The sequence below is a fragment of the Chroicocephalus ridibundus genome, chromosome 3 (genome assembly GCF_963924245.1).
Source record: "Chroicocephalus ridibundus chromosome 3, bChrRid1.1, whole genome shotgun sequence".
Lineage (NCBI taxonomy): Eukaryota > Metazoa > Chordata > Aves > Charadriiformes > Laridae > Chroicocephalus > Chroicocephalus ridibundus.
Window position 1 is genome coordinate 11808511 of NC_086286.1, and position 17296 is coordinate 11825806.

The following is a 17296-nucleotide window of genomic DNA, read 5'->3' on the forward strand; positions in this document are numbered from 1 at the left end:
CAGTGCCCCGCGGCGGCGGCGCTTCCGGGCGGCGGCGGGACCTCCTCCGGCGCCGCGCCCGGTGTATGGCGGTGGCGCGGAGTATGGGGCCGGAGCGGGTGTGTCCCGAGGAGCCGGGGCCGCCGGAGGCCCCCGACGGCGCGGCGGGATGGAGCGGCGACGAGGAAGAAGAGGAGGAGGAGGAGGAAGAAGAGGAAGGCGGCAGCGGCGGCGTCGGGTACTTGTACCAGCCGCTGAGCCAGGAGCCGGAGCCGGGCCCCGGCGAGGCGGGCCCCACCGAGGCGGGCCCCGGCCTGCAGGAGCGGCTGCAGGTACCGGCCGGCCCTCCCGCCGGGCCGGGGCTGGGGGAGAGCGGGCGGGGAACGGTCCCGACTGCCCCCCCCCCGCCGCTGCCCGCCTTTCTCTGCAGATGCTGAGGCTGCACCTGCCCGACCCGCCGGCGGACAGCGAGGAGGAGGAGGAGGAGGCGGCGGCGGCGGCGGGGGAAGGCGCTGCGGCCCAGAGCAGTCGCAGCTCCATCCCCATGGATGCAGGTAACGGCGTCTCCGGCCGGGCCTCCCCCCCGCGACCCCGGGGCTCGGCCGCGGTCTCACGCCCTCTCTGTTGCCAGAGCATGTGGAGCTGGTGAAAAGGACGATGGCCGGCGTGAAGCTTCCCACCCTGGGCATCCCCGCCTGGGCCAGCCAGATCTCCGAGGACCAGTGGAAGGACGTGGTGCAGCGCACGCTGCAGGCCCGGCAGAGCCTCGGTGGCCCCAAGCCCGAGTGGAAGTGAAGGGCAAGCTGCGGCGCGGGGGCTGCTGACCCCAGCCCTCCCTCCGCCAGGCGGGCACCTGCTGACCCGGAGCCCAGTGGTGATGGGACTCGCCACCATCGACCTTCCAGTTTCTCCCACTGATGTCGTCCGACCGCCCTTCCTGCTCCTTTTTCCTGGTTCTGGCTGGCGCGTAAGTCACTGTGATGTCCTTGTGTTGGCTTCCTCTGCCTCCGAGGAGCCCAACCGGTTTCCATACCTGTGTGCGTGTGGAGGGAGAGGGCTTGGCTGGCTTTGCCCAGATTCCCTTGGGACAAACACTGGATTTGTTCCCGCGCTGTCAGTGCTGGAGAAGTCCCTCTCCACACTAGGGCCCCTCCTCCCAGGACAGGGGCTGTGTGTTGGAATACCAGAGGTGGAGTCCAATATGTCTTTCCAAGAGATTGGTTTTATTTAGTTCTGTACATACAGGGACATCTGTACAAAATCCAACACTTTCATACTATGTAATGCTCTACTGAAAATAAAGTACACCATATGTACATATGAACTGTAAGCAGCTTAATACTTGTGTCCAGGGGGTGAATGCAGTAGTTAGTTTTGCTTGTTCCCTCGGGAGGAGGGAGCCAGGTGAAGTGGAAGAGGCAGCTCCAGTTCTGTCCATTTGGCTGATGTGGGGAAAGGCAGAGGCAGAAATGAGCAGCACTAACGCTAGAAACCAAGTGTTGAGCAAGGGGCAGCTGTAGCGTGGCAGACACAGGTCTGCGTATGAGCAGTACGTGTGGCAGAGAGGGTGAACACACTCCCCCCCCCCCTCCCTTTCTCACATGGTCCCCTTCTTAGATGTCCAGGACACTGGAATGAATAGGCAGCAAACTAATGGCCATGTGAAGGTACTAAGCCTAAGTTCCCTGACCCAGAACAAGACACACAAAGCTATGAGAACATCGAAGCCGTACAGCACGTAGTTGTGATGCATTACAGTCCTGCCCCGGCACATGGCACAACGCCGGCAGCGTCCCTCGGGGGCTGCCGGCAGAGACAGACCATCTGCAGGACAGCGACAGCCTCTGCGCACCAGAAGTCTCTGTTCCTTCTCGCAAGCAGAACAGCCCGCAGCAGGGAAAGGCAGCCACTGCCTAGCAGCAAGCAGGCTCGAGTGAGGGCATACACATGCTGTAGCACTCTAAAAAAAAAAATAATAAATGAGGTGGTGGCTTGATAACGCAACGCTAAGCGGACGAGTCGGAAAGCCTGTACTGCAACGGGGAGAAACGTCCTCCCCAGCCCGAGCCCTGCTGCGGGTGGCACGTGGCAGTCCTCGTCTCCGCTGTGCCCAGAGGCGCCTGCCGCTCCTGTGCGCCATCCGGCATCACCCAGTGCACGTCTACATGCTGTGCCAGGCGTGAGGTAATTGATTGGCAGCTGACCATGAGCTCGGACTAATGTTCAAAATAAGCAATAACCTCCCTGAGGTGTTTCGTAAGTCTCCTGATGAACTGGCCCATTGCGTGAAGCGGAGGGGAGGTGGGGTCCTGCGTGACTGTGGGTGATCTCGCACATATTCACGCTTGCCAGCTGCTCCTGAGAGATGGTGGCATGCCTAACGAGGGCCGAACCGAAAGAGGGATAAACAGGGCAAGGGCTACGGGATACACAGGGAAAAAACAGCCTAGTTTGGGTTGGAAGAAAGACGTGCTGCCCACCAGCAGTAAGAGCAGAGGGGATGAACCTCTGACCTGGGAATGATTTACTGGTGAGGACAAGCAGATACACCAGGATCTTATGCAACATCCCACGATGCTGCAAAGCAGTGTCAGACTAGCACTGACCCCATAAACTCCCTGTGCTGTTGCAAACCCACTTAAGCTTATGTGTCAAGAAAGCAAGCGCAGCAGGTAAGAAGCAAGGAAGACTCCCTTTTCTATCGCAAGCCGGTCTCTCTGAGGTGGCACCGTGGCCTGGCTCTGAATCGGCACCACGAAAGGTAGGGGAGAAAGCCAGATCACAGTAGCACCCACGTGCTGCGCAACCCCCTGGGCTATCAGCAAGTGCGCTCTAAATGCTAAATTAGCACAACAAGTCCCTGATGCACCGTACGATAACTAACAAGGGCCTCGGGCCACAGCAGGTGCCAAAGTAACAGGGCGAGGTGAACTTTGCTCAGAGCACCCACGGAAGCAATTCAGCAGTAGCACCTAGCCATTGATCATGAAGAGGAGACAACTGAACACTCACAAACTCAGCCTGGCCCCGTAACGTGTATCCGTTGCTTCCACTAGTTTGCAGAAATGACTTTAGCAGCGCAAGCTTCCTAGAAACCCTGGCCACTGCAGAGCTAAGGATGGGATACGGCGACAAAGGGAGAGCTGCAGGAGTATTTTAATTGAGCAGGTAGAGGAGGAAAGCAGAAGTCAGTGGCTGACACCTGCTACGAAGCGGGAAGTTAATTCTGGGCCCACAATTAACCCAAGACACCGGGATGGAGACGAGTCAGCACGGACCAACACAAACAGCTGAAGGAATTCACTTTCCCACAAGAGAGCTTCTAAGGATGCTCTAAAGGCAGGGCTGCAGTAGTATGTAGTGCTTGCACCCAGCTTTACTGGGGGTGGCGAAGCACTGAACCCCCACTCCACTGACAGGGGAACAGAACAAGGGGCTTGAAGCAAAAGAAAGGTGGAAGCAAACATCTCCTCCGCTGTACGTGAGACCCTCCGGCTGCAGAGCTGCACCCCAAGGCAGGGCAAAGAGGCAGCAGAGCCCCCACAAACTCCGCCACACGCTCCTGCCCCCAGCTCAGCCTGACCTCTGACCGCCGCAGGCCTTGGCTGCGCAGGCAGCATGGCAGGCATGGCAGAGATGGGCACCTGGGGCTTGTAGCAGCATGCTGAGCCACGCGCGGTAGCCTCTGGCCAGCACGGAGCCCGTGCTGCAGGGCAGCAAGGCTCTGGCTTCCAGGCAGAGTAAGAACCAGGAGGCACCTGGAAATGAAGCGACTCCTGCCCGGGCTGACACAACCGCAGCTCAGGCAGGCTCCCTTCACGCACGCACACCCAAGGTGGAAAGGCAGGAGGAAGGAGGAAAAGCGGGAGGACGTGACAGTGGTGAGATACAAGTTATAACGTAAAACCAGATCTACCCTGGAGGGGTGTGGATGGAGTGGAGGACAGGCACAGCTCACCATGTTCATTCCTTATTTATACATGAGAACCGAGTGCATTTCCGTGACCCCTGGGGGAAAGGGATGGGGCAGAGCTTCCCGGGCCAGCTCCTGAGCCCGTCAGAGAGCCTCCTGGCTTGAGGTGAGAAACTCTTCTGCTCTCTTGTGGGCCTCCAGGGCTTTTATAGTGTAGACGTCCTGAGGAAGCTCAGATTTCCGGCGCAGCAAAACTTTCTCCTTCTTAATGTCTTTCAGCATCTACAGACAAACCAAAGGAGTCAGGAATCAGCAGCAAACCCCTTCACCCCTCCATCCTCCCCATTCTCTGACTCCAACTGCTCTAGGACATGCTAGGTGACACTGCAGCATGCTGCAGAACAGGCTGAGAGCCAAACACAGACCAAAAGGATACAGAAAAGTCCCACTTGCACTTTTTCCAGAGTGGGAAGGTTAGATAAACTCCACTCTTCAGACTACAGGTTGATCTCTAATGATCAGGGATGACAGTAGGGGCATTTACCCTCAGAACACTTCGCAAGAGCCAGTTGTGGCTGCTGGACCCTGGACTGACTATGCTGATGTCCTGGCTGGTCTAAGAGTAATTGTGGAAGGACCCTAGTCACTTTACGCACCTGCACAGCTTCCGTCTCCACCGTTTTCTTCAGTAGCTGTATATCCTCTGCAGTCGGGGTCTCCGTTTCCATACAGCAGACAGAAGGCAATGATGAAGGTGCGTAATACATGGGGTACTGCAGATAACACAGACAGCCGGAGAGTCAGCACGCCGTCCAACACCAAGCCTTCTCCCCCAGCATCCCAACACAGCACGGCACGCTTCTTCCAGCCGCCCTCTCTGGCACCCGCAAAGGTAGCAGTAGGTACACAGACAGGAAAGGAGCATCTTCTCCTACCCATTCCTGCCTGTGCCCTCTGAGCCACCGCACACCGCATGTGCAGCAGCCACAGCTGAGAAACACGTACATGCTCTCTAAGGCATTACTTAGAGGTCAGTGCTACGGAGGGGACCAGGCTGGTAAAACACTGCCAGCATCCCCAAGACACTGGGTTTTGGGAGGGACAGACCGCAGCTACAGCTGTGTGCACAGGACTGAGATGAGGTGCTAGAGCCTGCTCTCATGAGCTGAGGAAGCAGGTGAAGACCCCCCCCCAACATTCTCATCTCATTCACCCTAGGTCCTGCTGCTACCCACCTGGGGGTTCAGCCGGGCCAGCTCCTCTATTTTCTGCCACATTTCTTCTCGTTCCTTCATCCTGAACCTTCCCCTGCAGAGAGAGAGAGCGCAAGTGTGAACTTCCTGGGGAAAGTGCAGCTTTCGCTCACTGGAAAAACAAAGGCAAGAGACACCGGAAAAGTGCAGGCGAGAGGGAGAGCTGCTCTGTCCTTCAGAGACCCCTAATCCTACCTACAAGTGAGATGTGGCAAGAAGAGGGGACACAGGGCAGCTAGCAGGAGGTAGGCAGGCACGCTCCTCGCCCACCTCAGAGCACGGGGTGGCAGCACTGGGCCGCACAGGTACTTTTTCTCTGGCTTTGTGCTGCAGGAGTGGACCAGAGCAACCGGTTTCTGGAGTAAAGCGATGACACCAGTTTGGATGTCAAACACACATTTCCCTGGTGCCCCACAGATGCAGAGGGACAAACTGCCATTTCCAAGAGAGCTGGGGCCCAAATGCCCACAGTTCCCTCTCTCTCTCTGGCCATAACACACCAGAGAGCTGCCCAAACTCCCAGACGCAGCTCTTGAACTTGGCACAGATTTTGGCCCAGACCTTAAGTGACCGTTCAACTGGGCCACCTGTAAATCCCAGGGAAGGCTCCCTGCAAACAGAGGTGAGCATCCACCGCTCCTTGTTATTCTCTTCTACATTTTAAACATCTGCACTAAAATCTCTGCTTTATTTATGATTTTAACTAACTACCTGGCTTTCATCCCAGCTACTAGTGCCCTATCTATCCACGCTAAGGAAGTTCTTATAGTCTGTAATCACCTCACACTCTTGAAATCTTTGTAAGAAAGGAGGCTAAAAATGAGAATGAAGCTGCCAAGCACTCAAGCAGCAGACTGCTCCATCACAGAACAGAGGGTCAAAAAAAAACTCCAACAAACCAAATCCCTAATGAATAACCCACACCTCAATTTCTGACAGCTCTGGAGATCTCTGCAGGGGACTGTGACCTGGAGTTAGTACTGATCTTTGCTAGCTCTTTGCTGCCTCATCCCCAATTTCTCCAGAATCCTTTTTAATTGCCTGGTAAACAGAAACATACATATTACTCCTATCTTGCCACTGGAAATGTAGACCAACATGTCTGTCCACAAAGGCCCTGACATCATGAAGGCCACTGCCTTTCTAGGTGATGTGGACCTCATGAGCTCCCTTCATGACAGTATGAGGAAGCCACTGGCAGGACATTCGGGAAAGAAGGGCTATACTGGGAGGTATCTTCTCCTTCCCACTGCTGTGGCCTACATAGGAGGAGGCAAGGTAGCCGCTACCAGAGAGATGTCAAGTGCCAGGGTGGCCCCAGGGCACGTTGACACCACGCTCCTTGAAAGGCAGTGTTTGAGGACCTCACACTTTTACAGAAGGGCACAGTCAGGACAAGACGCTATCTACCTGCCCCAACCTCCCCAATGTTTTCCGAAGGGTTCTGATAATTCAAACAGCTTCAAGATGTCTGGGGAGATTAGTAAGGCGCAGTCAGTCCACCTGCACTGAACAGCAGAGAGCCTCCCCACGTGTCCCAGGGAGACTCCGTCCCTCCATGACCAGCCTCGGCTGCAGCCGCCCAGCCAGGGGCGCAGCAGTGACAGGCCTCAGCTGGCATGTCACTTGTAGGCACAGTAACTAATTAAAAACCATGGCTAAGCCTTTTCCGAGCAGGCTTCTCAACATCTGGTTGCAGCCTAGTTGTGTACCTACAAGCTCTCTCCTTTTCACCGCTTCACGTTTACTGACTCCACACATGCAGTCCTTCCCACACACGCTATTTCCTAGTTCACAGCACAAGGTCTCTATCGGCTCACTGGGAAAACACTTCATAGGTCTCTCTCCCTTTTTCTGTCCACGCTTAAGTAGCCTCAGTGTTTCAAACACGTCAGTCTCACTGAATAAGGCTGAAGTCCTGCAGAAAAAGCAAGGCATCACACAGTTAAAGGTCAGTCTTGCATTACAGTGATCCAGCCAGCATTCCCTTCGGCACACTGCTTTACTCCGGAGGCACTCGACATCACAGCCTCACAGGTTTTTATTAGGAAAAAAGAAAAAAAAAGTACCATTTCTATTTGGTTGAAGTCTCTGTGTTTGAAAAGAAAACGGCAATTGACTGCAATGCCACGTCACTGTCCGCCGACAGGCATGGCCTGCAGTCAGCTCTGCCAGGGAGGCAGCAGAAACGAGCTGCGGATGCAGCGCGTCTTCTCCACTGAAAGGGAGGCAACAGGACCCGCCGCTCATCAGAACAGGTCACAGCGCTCTGCGGACAGAAGAGCAGGTAGGGGAAGCGCAGGAATGGCACTCCAAACACTGAGGCAGACTCTTCAGCTACGAAACGGTCTCGTTCCACCAGGGAGACAGCACTAAGCAACGCTCTCCTGCCTGTGAAACACGCTTTTTCTAACCCCGTTCATTCCAGCAATGACTTATTCTATTACACTCCAGAATATGCAGCGGCAGTGTTAAGTGCACATAGATTTGCTTATATTTCTTGGGTATTTTAAAGACATGGAAGGAAAAGATGATATTTTCACAATGGACTTAAGTAAAGAACTCTGGCATACTGCTCTAGTAAATCCAGGTTTCTAATTCACCTTCCCAAGTGCACGCTCTTTCCCCCACCATTGTCCTACATCCTGTCCAGTCCCAGGCCCCTTGCCCAACAAACCCCGATCTCCTCACTCCTCTAATTTGTTCTCTTTACCTATCCCGTTCCTACTATCCATTAAGTATTAAGACATTAAGAATAACACGTACCACCAACCCCCCGGCTCTTCACTGTACCTGTGCCCAAAGCCTCTACCTCCTTTCTACCTCCTTGCCCAGACAAGCTGCTCTTCCCCCCAGCCTGCTGTCCTACCCCATTCCCTTCTGCCACAAATTTCCCTCTCTAGTCCCTACAGACCTTTCACAACTTTCTCTCCCAGCTCTAGCATCCCTTCAGAGGGAGACCTTTTTACATTTCTCAAGCCAGGAACAGCTGCTAATGCTGTGCTAGCGACAAGAGAGTTGAGCCTTATTGTCTTCACCCAGAACATCCTCCTTAGCTGGGTCTCTGTGGCAGGGAAGTCCCACTTAGCCGAGGAATTGTATCATGCTCACCACAGGTAAACTCATTTCGGATTCAGCTGAAAGACATTTTTACATCCCGCCCACCAAGCTTTCAATTGACATTTTACCAAATTCGGTTATCTAGGAGAGCAAAAGGTTTATCCTTGATAAAAACCCCAATACAAGGTTTTCTGAAGCATCATTAAGCGGAGAGGCACTAGAGGAAAAAAAAAAATCATCTTAAGATGAGCAGAAAACACTGCAGCTCTAGCTGTCCATTTCTTGGACGGCTCTGGGCTGCTTCCTTGACCTTTTCCAGAACAATCCTCCATCAGCCACACACCAATGCTGGGAACCGTCACTGTCAGCAGGTCAGCATGTGTAGAGGCTAAACAGGTAGAAAAAGCTCCTGATGGAAACTCCAGGTAGGTCTCATAGTAAACGTGCTCTCACTGTGACTTAAAATATACGTGCAGACATTTGTGGGCTTTACAAATGCCCTAGAATGGGGAAAAAAAAGTCCTGCTTGCTCCCAATTTAGGTGTTAACAAAACCTTAATTTCTCCATATGCAGATTACCCACCCCCAAGCTCTGATTCATATCTCAACTCTGTTATTTATTACTATTTCACAAAACCACTCAATGTATCCCAGAGCTCCCCACTGTCAGCAAGGGTTAGCCCTGCGCACCCCACCGCCACCCTTCTGGCAGCCCCGGCTCATCCAGGAACAAGAAGCATTATTTTATGTCACTAAGTCAGCAGAAAACAGACCCAGGGTAAAAAAAAAAAAGTTTCCTTCTAGCTTACTGAACTGACTCATCTTACCAAGGCAAGTCATACAAGCACCAAAACCCGCATGAAGACGCAGAAAAAGTGGATTTTTTTTCCTCTTCACAGCAACATGGCACAGGTACTTGCTGAGCTCAGATTTTATCCCCACCACTTGCTGTTTGAAATTCCAGATATTATTCCATCTTTATTACTGGAAAACTGAAAGCGTCCTGTGGCATGAGAGATGCATTACGCCCACTGCAGCGAAGCTCTTCAGAAAAGTAAAGCAGCAGGATTCCACTGGCGGCACTACGACATATACGAACCAGTAAATATTTCCAAGGCAGAGTATAAGTGTCTCTGCAAAGCTGAGTATCCTCTACATTGCAATTTATTTCCTCGTGACCCAGCAAACTTTGTCACTCTTTTCTAAGCTACCTGCTTCATCAGAACTGAAAGGATTTTTATCAGGGCACATGTTTTACCTCTTCTCATGCCTACACATAGTTATTGCTGAGGAATCCTACTTTTTGACAAAATGATTCGCACCACCTTTCCTTTTCCCCTCTGCCTGTTGGCATCTACCTTCTGTTACTGTACCCCAAGGAGACTCCATGACAAGCTCAAATTACTTGCCAAGAACCTCTTACTCACTTCTGCTTTTCTGCCTTATATTGCTGCGTGCAGTCATCAAAAAGCTTTTGGTTCATCTCCATGAACAGCTTCAGTGCATTGTAGATCAGCCCATGGATTGTCCTGCGAAGAAATGAGGAGAGGAGAACAAGTCATGGTGGTATCTTCCAGGTTCTCAGCCCTGAGTTAGCACGAGCAGCGCAGACAAGAGCTAACAGCAGCAGCAACTCATACACTACAGCAACGTGAGGAAAGATTTTCACACAGTCACAGCTCTTAGCATGGGAAAACCCCGTCCACAAACACAGCAGAGACTATCACACAGGGAGAAAGAGACAGAGAAGAAAGAGAAGACCACTGGGACAGATCTCCTCTACTGTGGTCAGACTGATGAGTGCAAAAACACGCATTCACGTATTTATTCCTTGCAGTTAGAAACTGGAAAGGAAGGATGCTAGGGACCTGCTCCGGGCTGTTCTCAAGGGGGCTTTACCTAATCTAGCTTTAGTGCCTCCCACAGTTCACCTCACACATGCACAATGACTTTTTTGGGCTGCCCGGTATTCAGTCATCAGCTTTGTCACTGAGCTGCCCAAAACAGAGCCATTCAGCAGCCCTGTAGAGATGGGAACCTGCACAAAGAATACCACAGAAGAAACGCTGACTTTGTGTCAGCAATTTATGGATGGATAGCTTGTACTGTGTGTGAGCTCTCTCTGCGACAAGGACTCTCCCGGGGAATGAAAACAAGCACTGAAGCTGTCTCTGAAATACCTGACCCAGGGGCAAAAGACAAGAGACTCAGTAGATTGAGCTCTGTGCCTCGCCAGCTCTACAGACGGAATAAGGAAGAGAGCGCTACAGCCCTACTGGACTCACGCAGGCTGTCTGACAAAGTGCTGGAGTAGACAAGCTATGGGAAGGAAGAGGAGAATGCGAGGCACTCAACCTGCCCTGGGAAGATGTGTCTAGTGCTAAAACAAAGACAAGGAGAAATAAGAGGAAAACACTTTCAGGACTTCTGCCGTACCACTGGGAAGGAGACAGAAACGGCAGAATCACAAATCTTGACTGGTGCAAGAAGGAAACAGAACTGGTGAAGGGTTTCAGACAAGAACATGAAGTCCTTTTCTAAACTCTGATCAGGAGGGGCCGTAACGCTGAGCGAGAGAGGGTCTGTGCACGTCTGCATGCACACGTGCCTATGTGCGCACACAACATATGTCCGTGCGTGCACGCACGTGTGTGCCTGTCTGCACACGCATGTGCCTGTTGGTGGGCGTGTGGGTGTAACTGGGTGTTTGTGCACGTTCATCTCTGCATGTCTGTGTCTATCCCGGTCTTTAACTGGTGGCTGAAGTTCGTGCTTCCTGGTATAATGAAGAGAAGGAAGCAGTCAAACAGCAGACCAGCAGGGAGCTCTCTGCAAACAAGTCCCACCTCACAACCCTGTCTTTGCTACCACAGTACGCTCCTAAGCCCCGGACTCGCCCAGCCTCCCTAGAATTAATTATTTTGCTTTTTTTACACCCTCTAGAATAGGGGAAGATGACTTTTTTATGTGTCTTCCTGTGGGTTTTGCTGGCAGGCTTTAGGACCTTGGCTGCGGACTGAGTACTTGTAGCCAATTTATTAAAAGGAAGTGAGTTTTACAACTTGAATTAACCAGGTAAGGAATCAAGGGAAGAAGCAGTTGGAAGAAAGGTGAGCAGGAAGTTGATGGGAGAACCATAAAACAGATGAGTATCAACGAATCAGACACAGAGACCAATAATTAGACATGGGACATCTGCCCGGTTACTTCTGCTTTCTCCGTTCTTCCTGTATGCAAGGACTCAGGCACTGCGTTAACCAAGGTCTCTGGTCATGGAGAGCATACGGGTGATGATTACTTAACAAGCAGCCAGAAGTTGGCTGGAAAACCTACTGCACACCTCCAAGAGACCTGCAGCATTAGTGGTATGCAGGTACCAAACTCTGGGTAGACTCAATGGCCCCAAGACAGGCCATTGCAGGTGCCTGACCCCTTGGCAGAAGCAGGTCACTGTGGTCTGCTGTGTCAATTTTCCATGCTAACAACCCCTCTGGCTCAGCACCGGGTGTCACCGAGCGCCATGCGTCATTGCACTGTAGCAGCATGCCCCAAGATCGCTAGTAGGTCAAGCAATCCTGCATGCACAGCAAGTGCCAGGGCATGCGGAAGGACCTACTTGTTCCAGTGACTCTTGGAGTTCTTGTAGAGCGCTGGAAACATGATCGGGAGAATTTTGGCTGCGTTATCGCTGATCAGGCTCATGATATACTCGTTGTTCCAATAGTACAGCGCTCGCTCTGCCACCTGCAGTGGGAGAGAAAGCCATCCTTGGAGAGGCTCCTTCCAGTAACACCTGTGGTGCACAGGGAAGCTGTGCAGTGCTGAGACCAGAGCTTGCCACCACCAAGCCAAGGAGTACATGCTTCCCCACAGCGCGGGCAGCAGGGCTGACCTTCGACAACTTCTACAAGCCATTCATCCCTGTCACCCAGCCTTCTTTCCATCAGCCTCTGCCAGACACGTCTTACTTTCCTGAGGAAAAACCTCGGGTTCTTGACTAGGCAAGCCTACCACTGATACACTGATGACTCCAACACCCTTTACACAACACTTGAGGATGGTAAGGTCACCCACTCCAGGTCCCAGCTCAGACTGGCTCCAAGCCTCCTTCGTTTCCTCAGACTGTCCTCTGTAAAGCTCCATTCCTCCCATTCCTCCCTGGCCCTCCCCACAACAGAGTCTCTCTGGGCTTTGGAGCATGCTTCAGTCACCAGGCCCACAATTCATCCCTCTGATTTGGTAAGGGTGAAAATATGGAAAATCTTGGGGCAGACATCCTGCTCTAACAAGACAAGCAAGTCTAACAAGTTTCCACATAGCGACAGATTCAACCACAATTCTTCATATTTAATCACAAATCTGGGCAATGCAGATCACCAGGCTAATTTCTGCATTTAGCACCAGCTTGAGAATGGCTTAGAAAGCTAGGAAGAGAGACATCCAGTCTCAGTTTTATATTTCAGATGATGCAGAACTCACTACATCCCCTTAATGTATTGTTCACTTACCTAGCTTCGGTTTCCAGCTATTAGATCTTGTAAAGCCTTTACCTGCTAGATTAACACACAATCCACTCAGACAAAACTCTCCCCCACCAAGGTGTTCTGACTTACCAAGAAGTCAGTTCCTGGTTTTGCTCTCATACAAGCTGCAGACACAGAGACTGTTCAGCCTGACTGTAAGGGACACGTTTGGGGTTAATTTTCTTAGGCTGGAAAGTGTTTGCACCTTCTCCAGTTTTTTCAGTCTTGTTTTTCAAAAAGCTGGCAGCAGATGAGGGCTGCTACCAAGTACAGGATGCCTCTCCTCCAGCCTTTACCCTACTTTATTCAAGCTCCTTAGTTCCCTGTGGTAGCTCCTTCCACACCCAAAGGTCATGTTAGTCCTCTGGTTCCCACTGCCACACCAGTAATCCACGTCCAGCTGGTTTCCATCAGGCTCCTCCAGTCCTCTCCAGGAAACAGCGAACTTTTTACATACGCACGTGACCTAGACTGTCCTCATTTTTGGCTTGTAAACACGTGACTTTGTACATCTCTGTACAAAAAGACAGACTGAAGCCAGCCTGCCTCACTGTGCAGTCACGCTCACGCTGGGGGAGGGCTATGTCACTATTTAACACCCCATCTATACCTGGGTCAGCCACGTGTTTCACTGGCAAGCTGTCTTCTTCCTGGGCACCCTTCATGGCAACCTAAACCAGTGAGCCAAGAACACCTGCTAGGAGCTACTAGCAGGTTCTACCACCTTGGACATTTTAAACCTTAAGACTACCAGCCACAGAGGCTGTTTTAGCCTGATACTACAGCCAGCTTCCCTTCAGTGGGAACAAGAAGCAGACTCTAGCACTTTCTCAATATACCTCGCTCTTTACCACCTATACCAGAATAATACAAAGTACCTTCTCTGCACACTGTCTCTTTGCTTGGCCTCCCTCCAATACAGCCTGCTTGGTTTTACTGCAACGGGGTGACGCTGGATGGATCTCCTCTATGTTTGCTAGTCAAAACAGGAGGTGGCAGAGCACCGCTGCTCCAGCCTGCTGCAATAGATGGTGCTGAATAGCACAGTGCAGCAGGAGGGGCTCCACTGATCCACTTTGTTTTCTCTTTGGATGAGCTTGCTCTGTGGTTGTGGTGAGGATTCTCACAGCCTCCCACCACATCACCCCAGTACTCACCCTGGTCACACCTCTACGTGCCACTGATCCACAAAGACAAGCCCAAAAGCTGTGGTATCACCCTCACGTGCCAAGTGGGTTACAAGCCTATGCCTTATCCCCTCCCAGAGCTGCAACCCACCTGGAAGTGTGGGCTGGAGACACACTTGGCCAACTGCCTGAACAAGGGCTCCATAACTTTCACAAACTCAGACGGCTCAATCACATCCAGGATCTCCTCCAGCTCATTTAAAAACATCACCTCCTTGGGACTGTGAGTTTTCGGCCAGAACTTCAGCAAGCCCACAATCACCTGAACAGGGAGGGTACAGAGACAGTGTTAGAGGGTGAAAGTTAACGCCAGCTGTGAAATAAATTTTTAAATGTCTGTTCACAACAACAGAGGGGAGGAAGTAACAGAAGAGACTTTCTCAGAAAGTCAGGGTGGGTTACCAGGGAAGAAAGAAGACAAAAAGCCCAAACTCTGCCAAGTCTGGGCAGAGTGCAAGACAGCAGCACTGCCCAGGCTGCTACGACTCTGTAGTACAAGCACAAAGCTTAGAGCCACTTTTTTCCCCAAACACAACTTCACACAGAAGGCTCAAACCAGAGTGAGTAGCGGATGGCAGATGGTGCAGAGCAACCATGAAAGGTCAACGAATAAAACTGGAAATGCTATGGAGGAGGTCGCTGAGGAGTCATTATTCAATACACCGCAAAGCTTGAACACTGGGGAGCAGCCAATAAAAAATGCAATGGATGGGTTTGCGACAAGCAAAAGGAAGTATCATTTCACAAAAAAAGTAACTGGATTATGGAGTTCATTCTTCCAAGACTCCAAACAGACTCCAGAAGGGAGTAGACAAGTTTATGGAGTTTACACCTAATGGTGATAATCAAATAGGTTGCCCAGAGAAGCTGTGGATACCCCATCCTTGGAAGTGTTCAAGGCCAGGCTGGATGGGGCTTTGAGCAGCCTGGTCTAGTGGGAGGTGTCCCTGCCCAGGGCAGGGGGGTTGGAACGAGATGATCTTTAAGGTCCCTTCCAACCCGAACCATTCTGTGATTCTGTGAAATATGACAATGCAGATGCAACTTCTGGCTGAGTAAACTACTGCTTACAAGATACTGGTGGAATATACTAGGGGAAGGGCTACATCCCGCTTGATTTTAATTCTTTATTTTTAATATTGCTTCCTTCCCTACTCATCTGCTTCTAGACACAGTCAAAGGCAGGATCCAAGATCCTGCAGGCCTTCACTCTGTTGGAGCCATTGGTACGGTATTTACAGAAATGCCAGCTCTGTGGACACTAGACTCACACACAACTGGCAGTAGAAGTTGCTCTTTTCAAACTCTGTGTACTTCAGCAACCTGACCCTGAAGCCAGCACTAGAGAGGAAGCTCGCAGCAGTGAAGGGACAGTAGTGGGCAACACAACAGCAAGGTTATAAACATCTGAGCATTATGTTTCCACCAACTCAAGGCTTGAGAAGCCAACAGTTTGGTATCCTCAGTGTTTGTCATTACGCCAGTTTGCCATTCAGGCAAGAGTTAGCTTCAGTGACTCAGACGTAATTTCTCCTACAGCTAAGGTGGTGCGAGGTGTGTCGAGTCTGTCTTCGCTATTACTGAGCACATCTGAAGCCTTGCTCACCTGGCAGTCATTCAGACTGCTGTTAACGCAAGAGCTACCATGTCAAGCCCTGCTGAGCAAGCTTCTGGGAGGACCACTCTAAGTGAGCATAGACCTAGTGAGTGATCTGGCCTCCTTCCAGCACTGATGGGAACATCTAGTGCATTCAGAGCCTTGCTGATGCAGAAACCCTGTAATTCTTCATGATTTCAATAACCCCAGTCACCTCAGGAGTCTATTCAAAACCTTCACAGGCAGGATGCTTCAACAGGACACAACATGCGGCAATATGGCCTTGGTATGTCTGGTTGAGACCCAATGCAATACCCACTGAAGGTAATGAAATTGTGTCATCCCACCGCTTTCCACAAGCACCAAACCGGACCTGGGTGTCTAATTCAGGGGCCACTAACCCATTACCCAGGAAACACTGACAATCTATGGAGCTTTCTTATTTGAATAAGCTGCAAAATGAATCCTGGAAATATTGACAGGTTTCTCTTTCTCTCTTCTTTGCAGCGCTTTGGCAGGAGGTTGTTGGGCTGGATGTCAGCCACAGGAAGTATTCAGCATGGTCAGGAAGCTACTTTACGCAGTTTGTTTCAGAGCAGGCTTTTGGGAACACAGGAAACGGAGGACCCACATTTAAAGGAAAAGCTGGGAGGTCTGCTTCAGCACTGCTGGTGTCAGAGCTGAGGAACCAGAAAGCTGCCAATAGCTGACCAGCTTCCACCGAGCACAGTCAGTCTCACCATGAACGCACACATTTCAGCCAGAGAACAGAACGACCTCAGCTAGCATTACTCATTAAAATGCTCACGCTTTCTGGTGCTCCCTGCTACAGTGACACAAGCACACGTTCTTTGGCCATCTGCTGTTTTGAGGCTGTTGAAGCTCAGCTCTGTAGAAGACATTTCCTGGCCTGCAGTGGGTGGAGAAACACTTGTCTCCTGCTTGCACCCTCTGCCAAGCCGGCATATAGCCTAGTTAACACTGCAGGTCTGCGCAGCCAGTAATTGGAATATGTGAGGTCCCCATCTACACTGCTCACACATTTTAGAACCTGCTGTTTCCCAGCATTACATCCTGAAGGCAAATGCGTCTACAATGTGACTTAAGACTATGGAGCTAGCAAAGTGATGCTAGAGCAAGATGGAGAATACTTTTGTCAAGGAACAGTGGCTTGCCTAAGTAGACCTTTGTGTTCCAGGTGCCTAACCTTATCCCCACAGTTTTTCAGCCAACTCCAGCAGTCTGGAGTGGACTCTTACTATTTCAGGGCCCCCATGAGCTCATGCTGGTTCCATCAGATATCAGATGGCCATGTATTTTGTCTCTGTGGCATCCGTCACCAGCTGAAAGCTCTGCCCTGGAAGGACAGCTCAGTATAGTGTTCCTTCTGCTACACCAAGATCTGAAGCACAAAGGAAGACTATAACCCACCTTCCTGAAGGTTTCAGGACAGAATGCCCAAAGGCTTGCACATGAGCAGCACAGCCCCTTCTGCCCACAGGGTACCAGGCAAACCCAGTGAACAGCGCAGCTGACTCCCAGCCTCTTTAGCCTTTTTTCACCCCTGCCGTACTTTAAGGAAGCCATGATGCTTTTTAGGACGTGACTGACACATAGAGGTTAAGCAAGGTTACTCACTGGCTCTGTCAAGCTGCTGTCTTTCTCCAAGAACTGTACAACACAGTACGCCAACTGTAGGAAAAAAACACGGCAAAATTAGAGGCAAAATTCCTCAGGTGTACCTGAGATTAAAGCACCACCACCGCCCTAGGCTGGAAGTCACA

At 51.4% G+C, this 17296-nt stretch overlaps 2 protein-coding genes across 3 annotated transcripts in view; one reads left to right on the forward strand and one right to left on the reverse strand.

Moving 5' to 3' along the window:
- The first annotated feature begins 9 nt into the window (after positions 1-9).
- On the forward strand, positions 10-1303 carry MEA1 (male-enhanced antigen 1). Its single transcript, XM_063328002.1, has 3 exons — positions 10-311; positions 410-533; positions 611-1303. The coding sequence occupies exons 1-3, from the start codon at positions 66-68 to the stop codon at positions 772-774; spliced, it is 534 nt and encodes a 177-aa protein (XP_063184072.1). The 5' UTR covers positions 10-65; the 3' UTR covers positions 775-1303.
- A 30-nt stretch (positions 1304-1333) lies between these two features.
- PPP2R5D (protein phosphatase 2 regulatory subunit B'delta) overlaps positions 1334-17296 on the reverse strand; it is a 30459-nt gene continuing 14496 nt past the window's right edge. For both annotated transcript variants that reach the window (XM_063327995.1, XM_063327996.1), the window contains exons 10-16: positions 17151-17204; positions 14007-14177; positions 11822-11949; positions 9633-9734; positions 5128-5200; positions 4549-4665; positions 1334-4174 (exon numbers count right to left, since the gene is read on the reverse strand). In XM_063327995.1, coding sequence (XP_063184065.1) covers positions 4037-4174; positions 4549-4665; positions 5128-5200; positions 9633-9734; positions 11822-11949; positions 14007-14177; positions 17151-17204 — 783 coding nt within the window. In that variant the 3' untranslated portion in view covers positions 1334-4036. The remainder of the gene's footprint in view (positions 4175-4548; positions 4666-5127; positions 5201-9632; positions 9735-11821; positions 11950-14006; positions 14178-17150; positions 17205-17296) is intronic.

Coding starts and splice junctions, on each gene's coding strand:
- MEA1 (XM_063328002.1), top strand. CDS start 66: ATGGCGGTGGCGCGGAGTATGGGGCCGGAGCGGGTGTGTCCCGAGGAG. Junction 312..409: donor GCCTGCAGGAGCGGCTGCAG/GTACCGGCCGGC, acceptor CTTTCTCTGCAG/ATGCTGAGGCTGCACCTGCC. Junction 534..610: donor CTCCATCCCCATGGATGCAG/GTAACGGCGTCT, acceptor CTCTGTTGCCAG/AGCATGTGGAGCTGGTGAAA.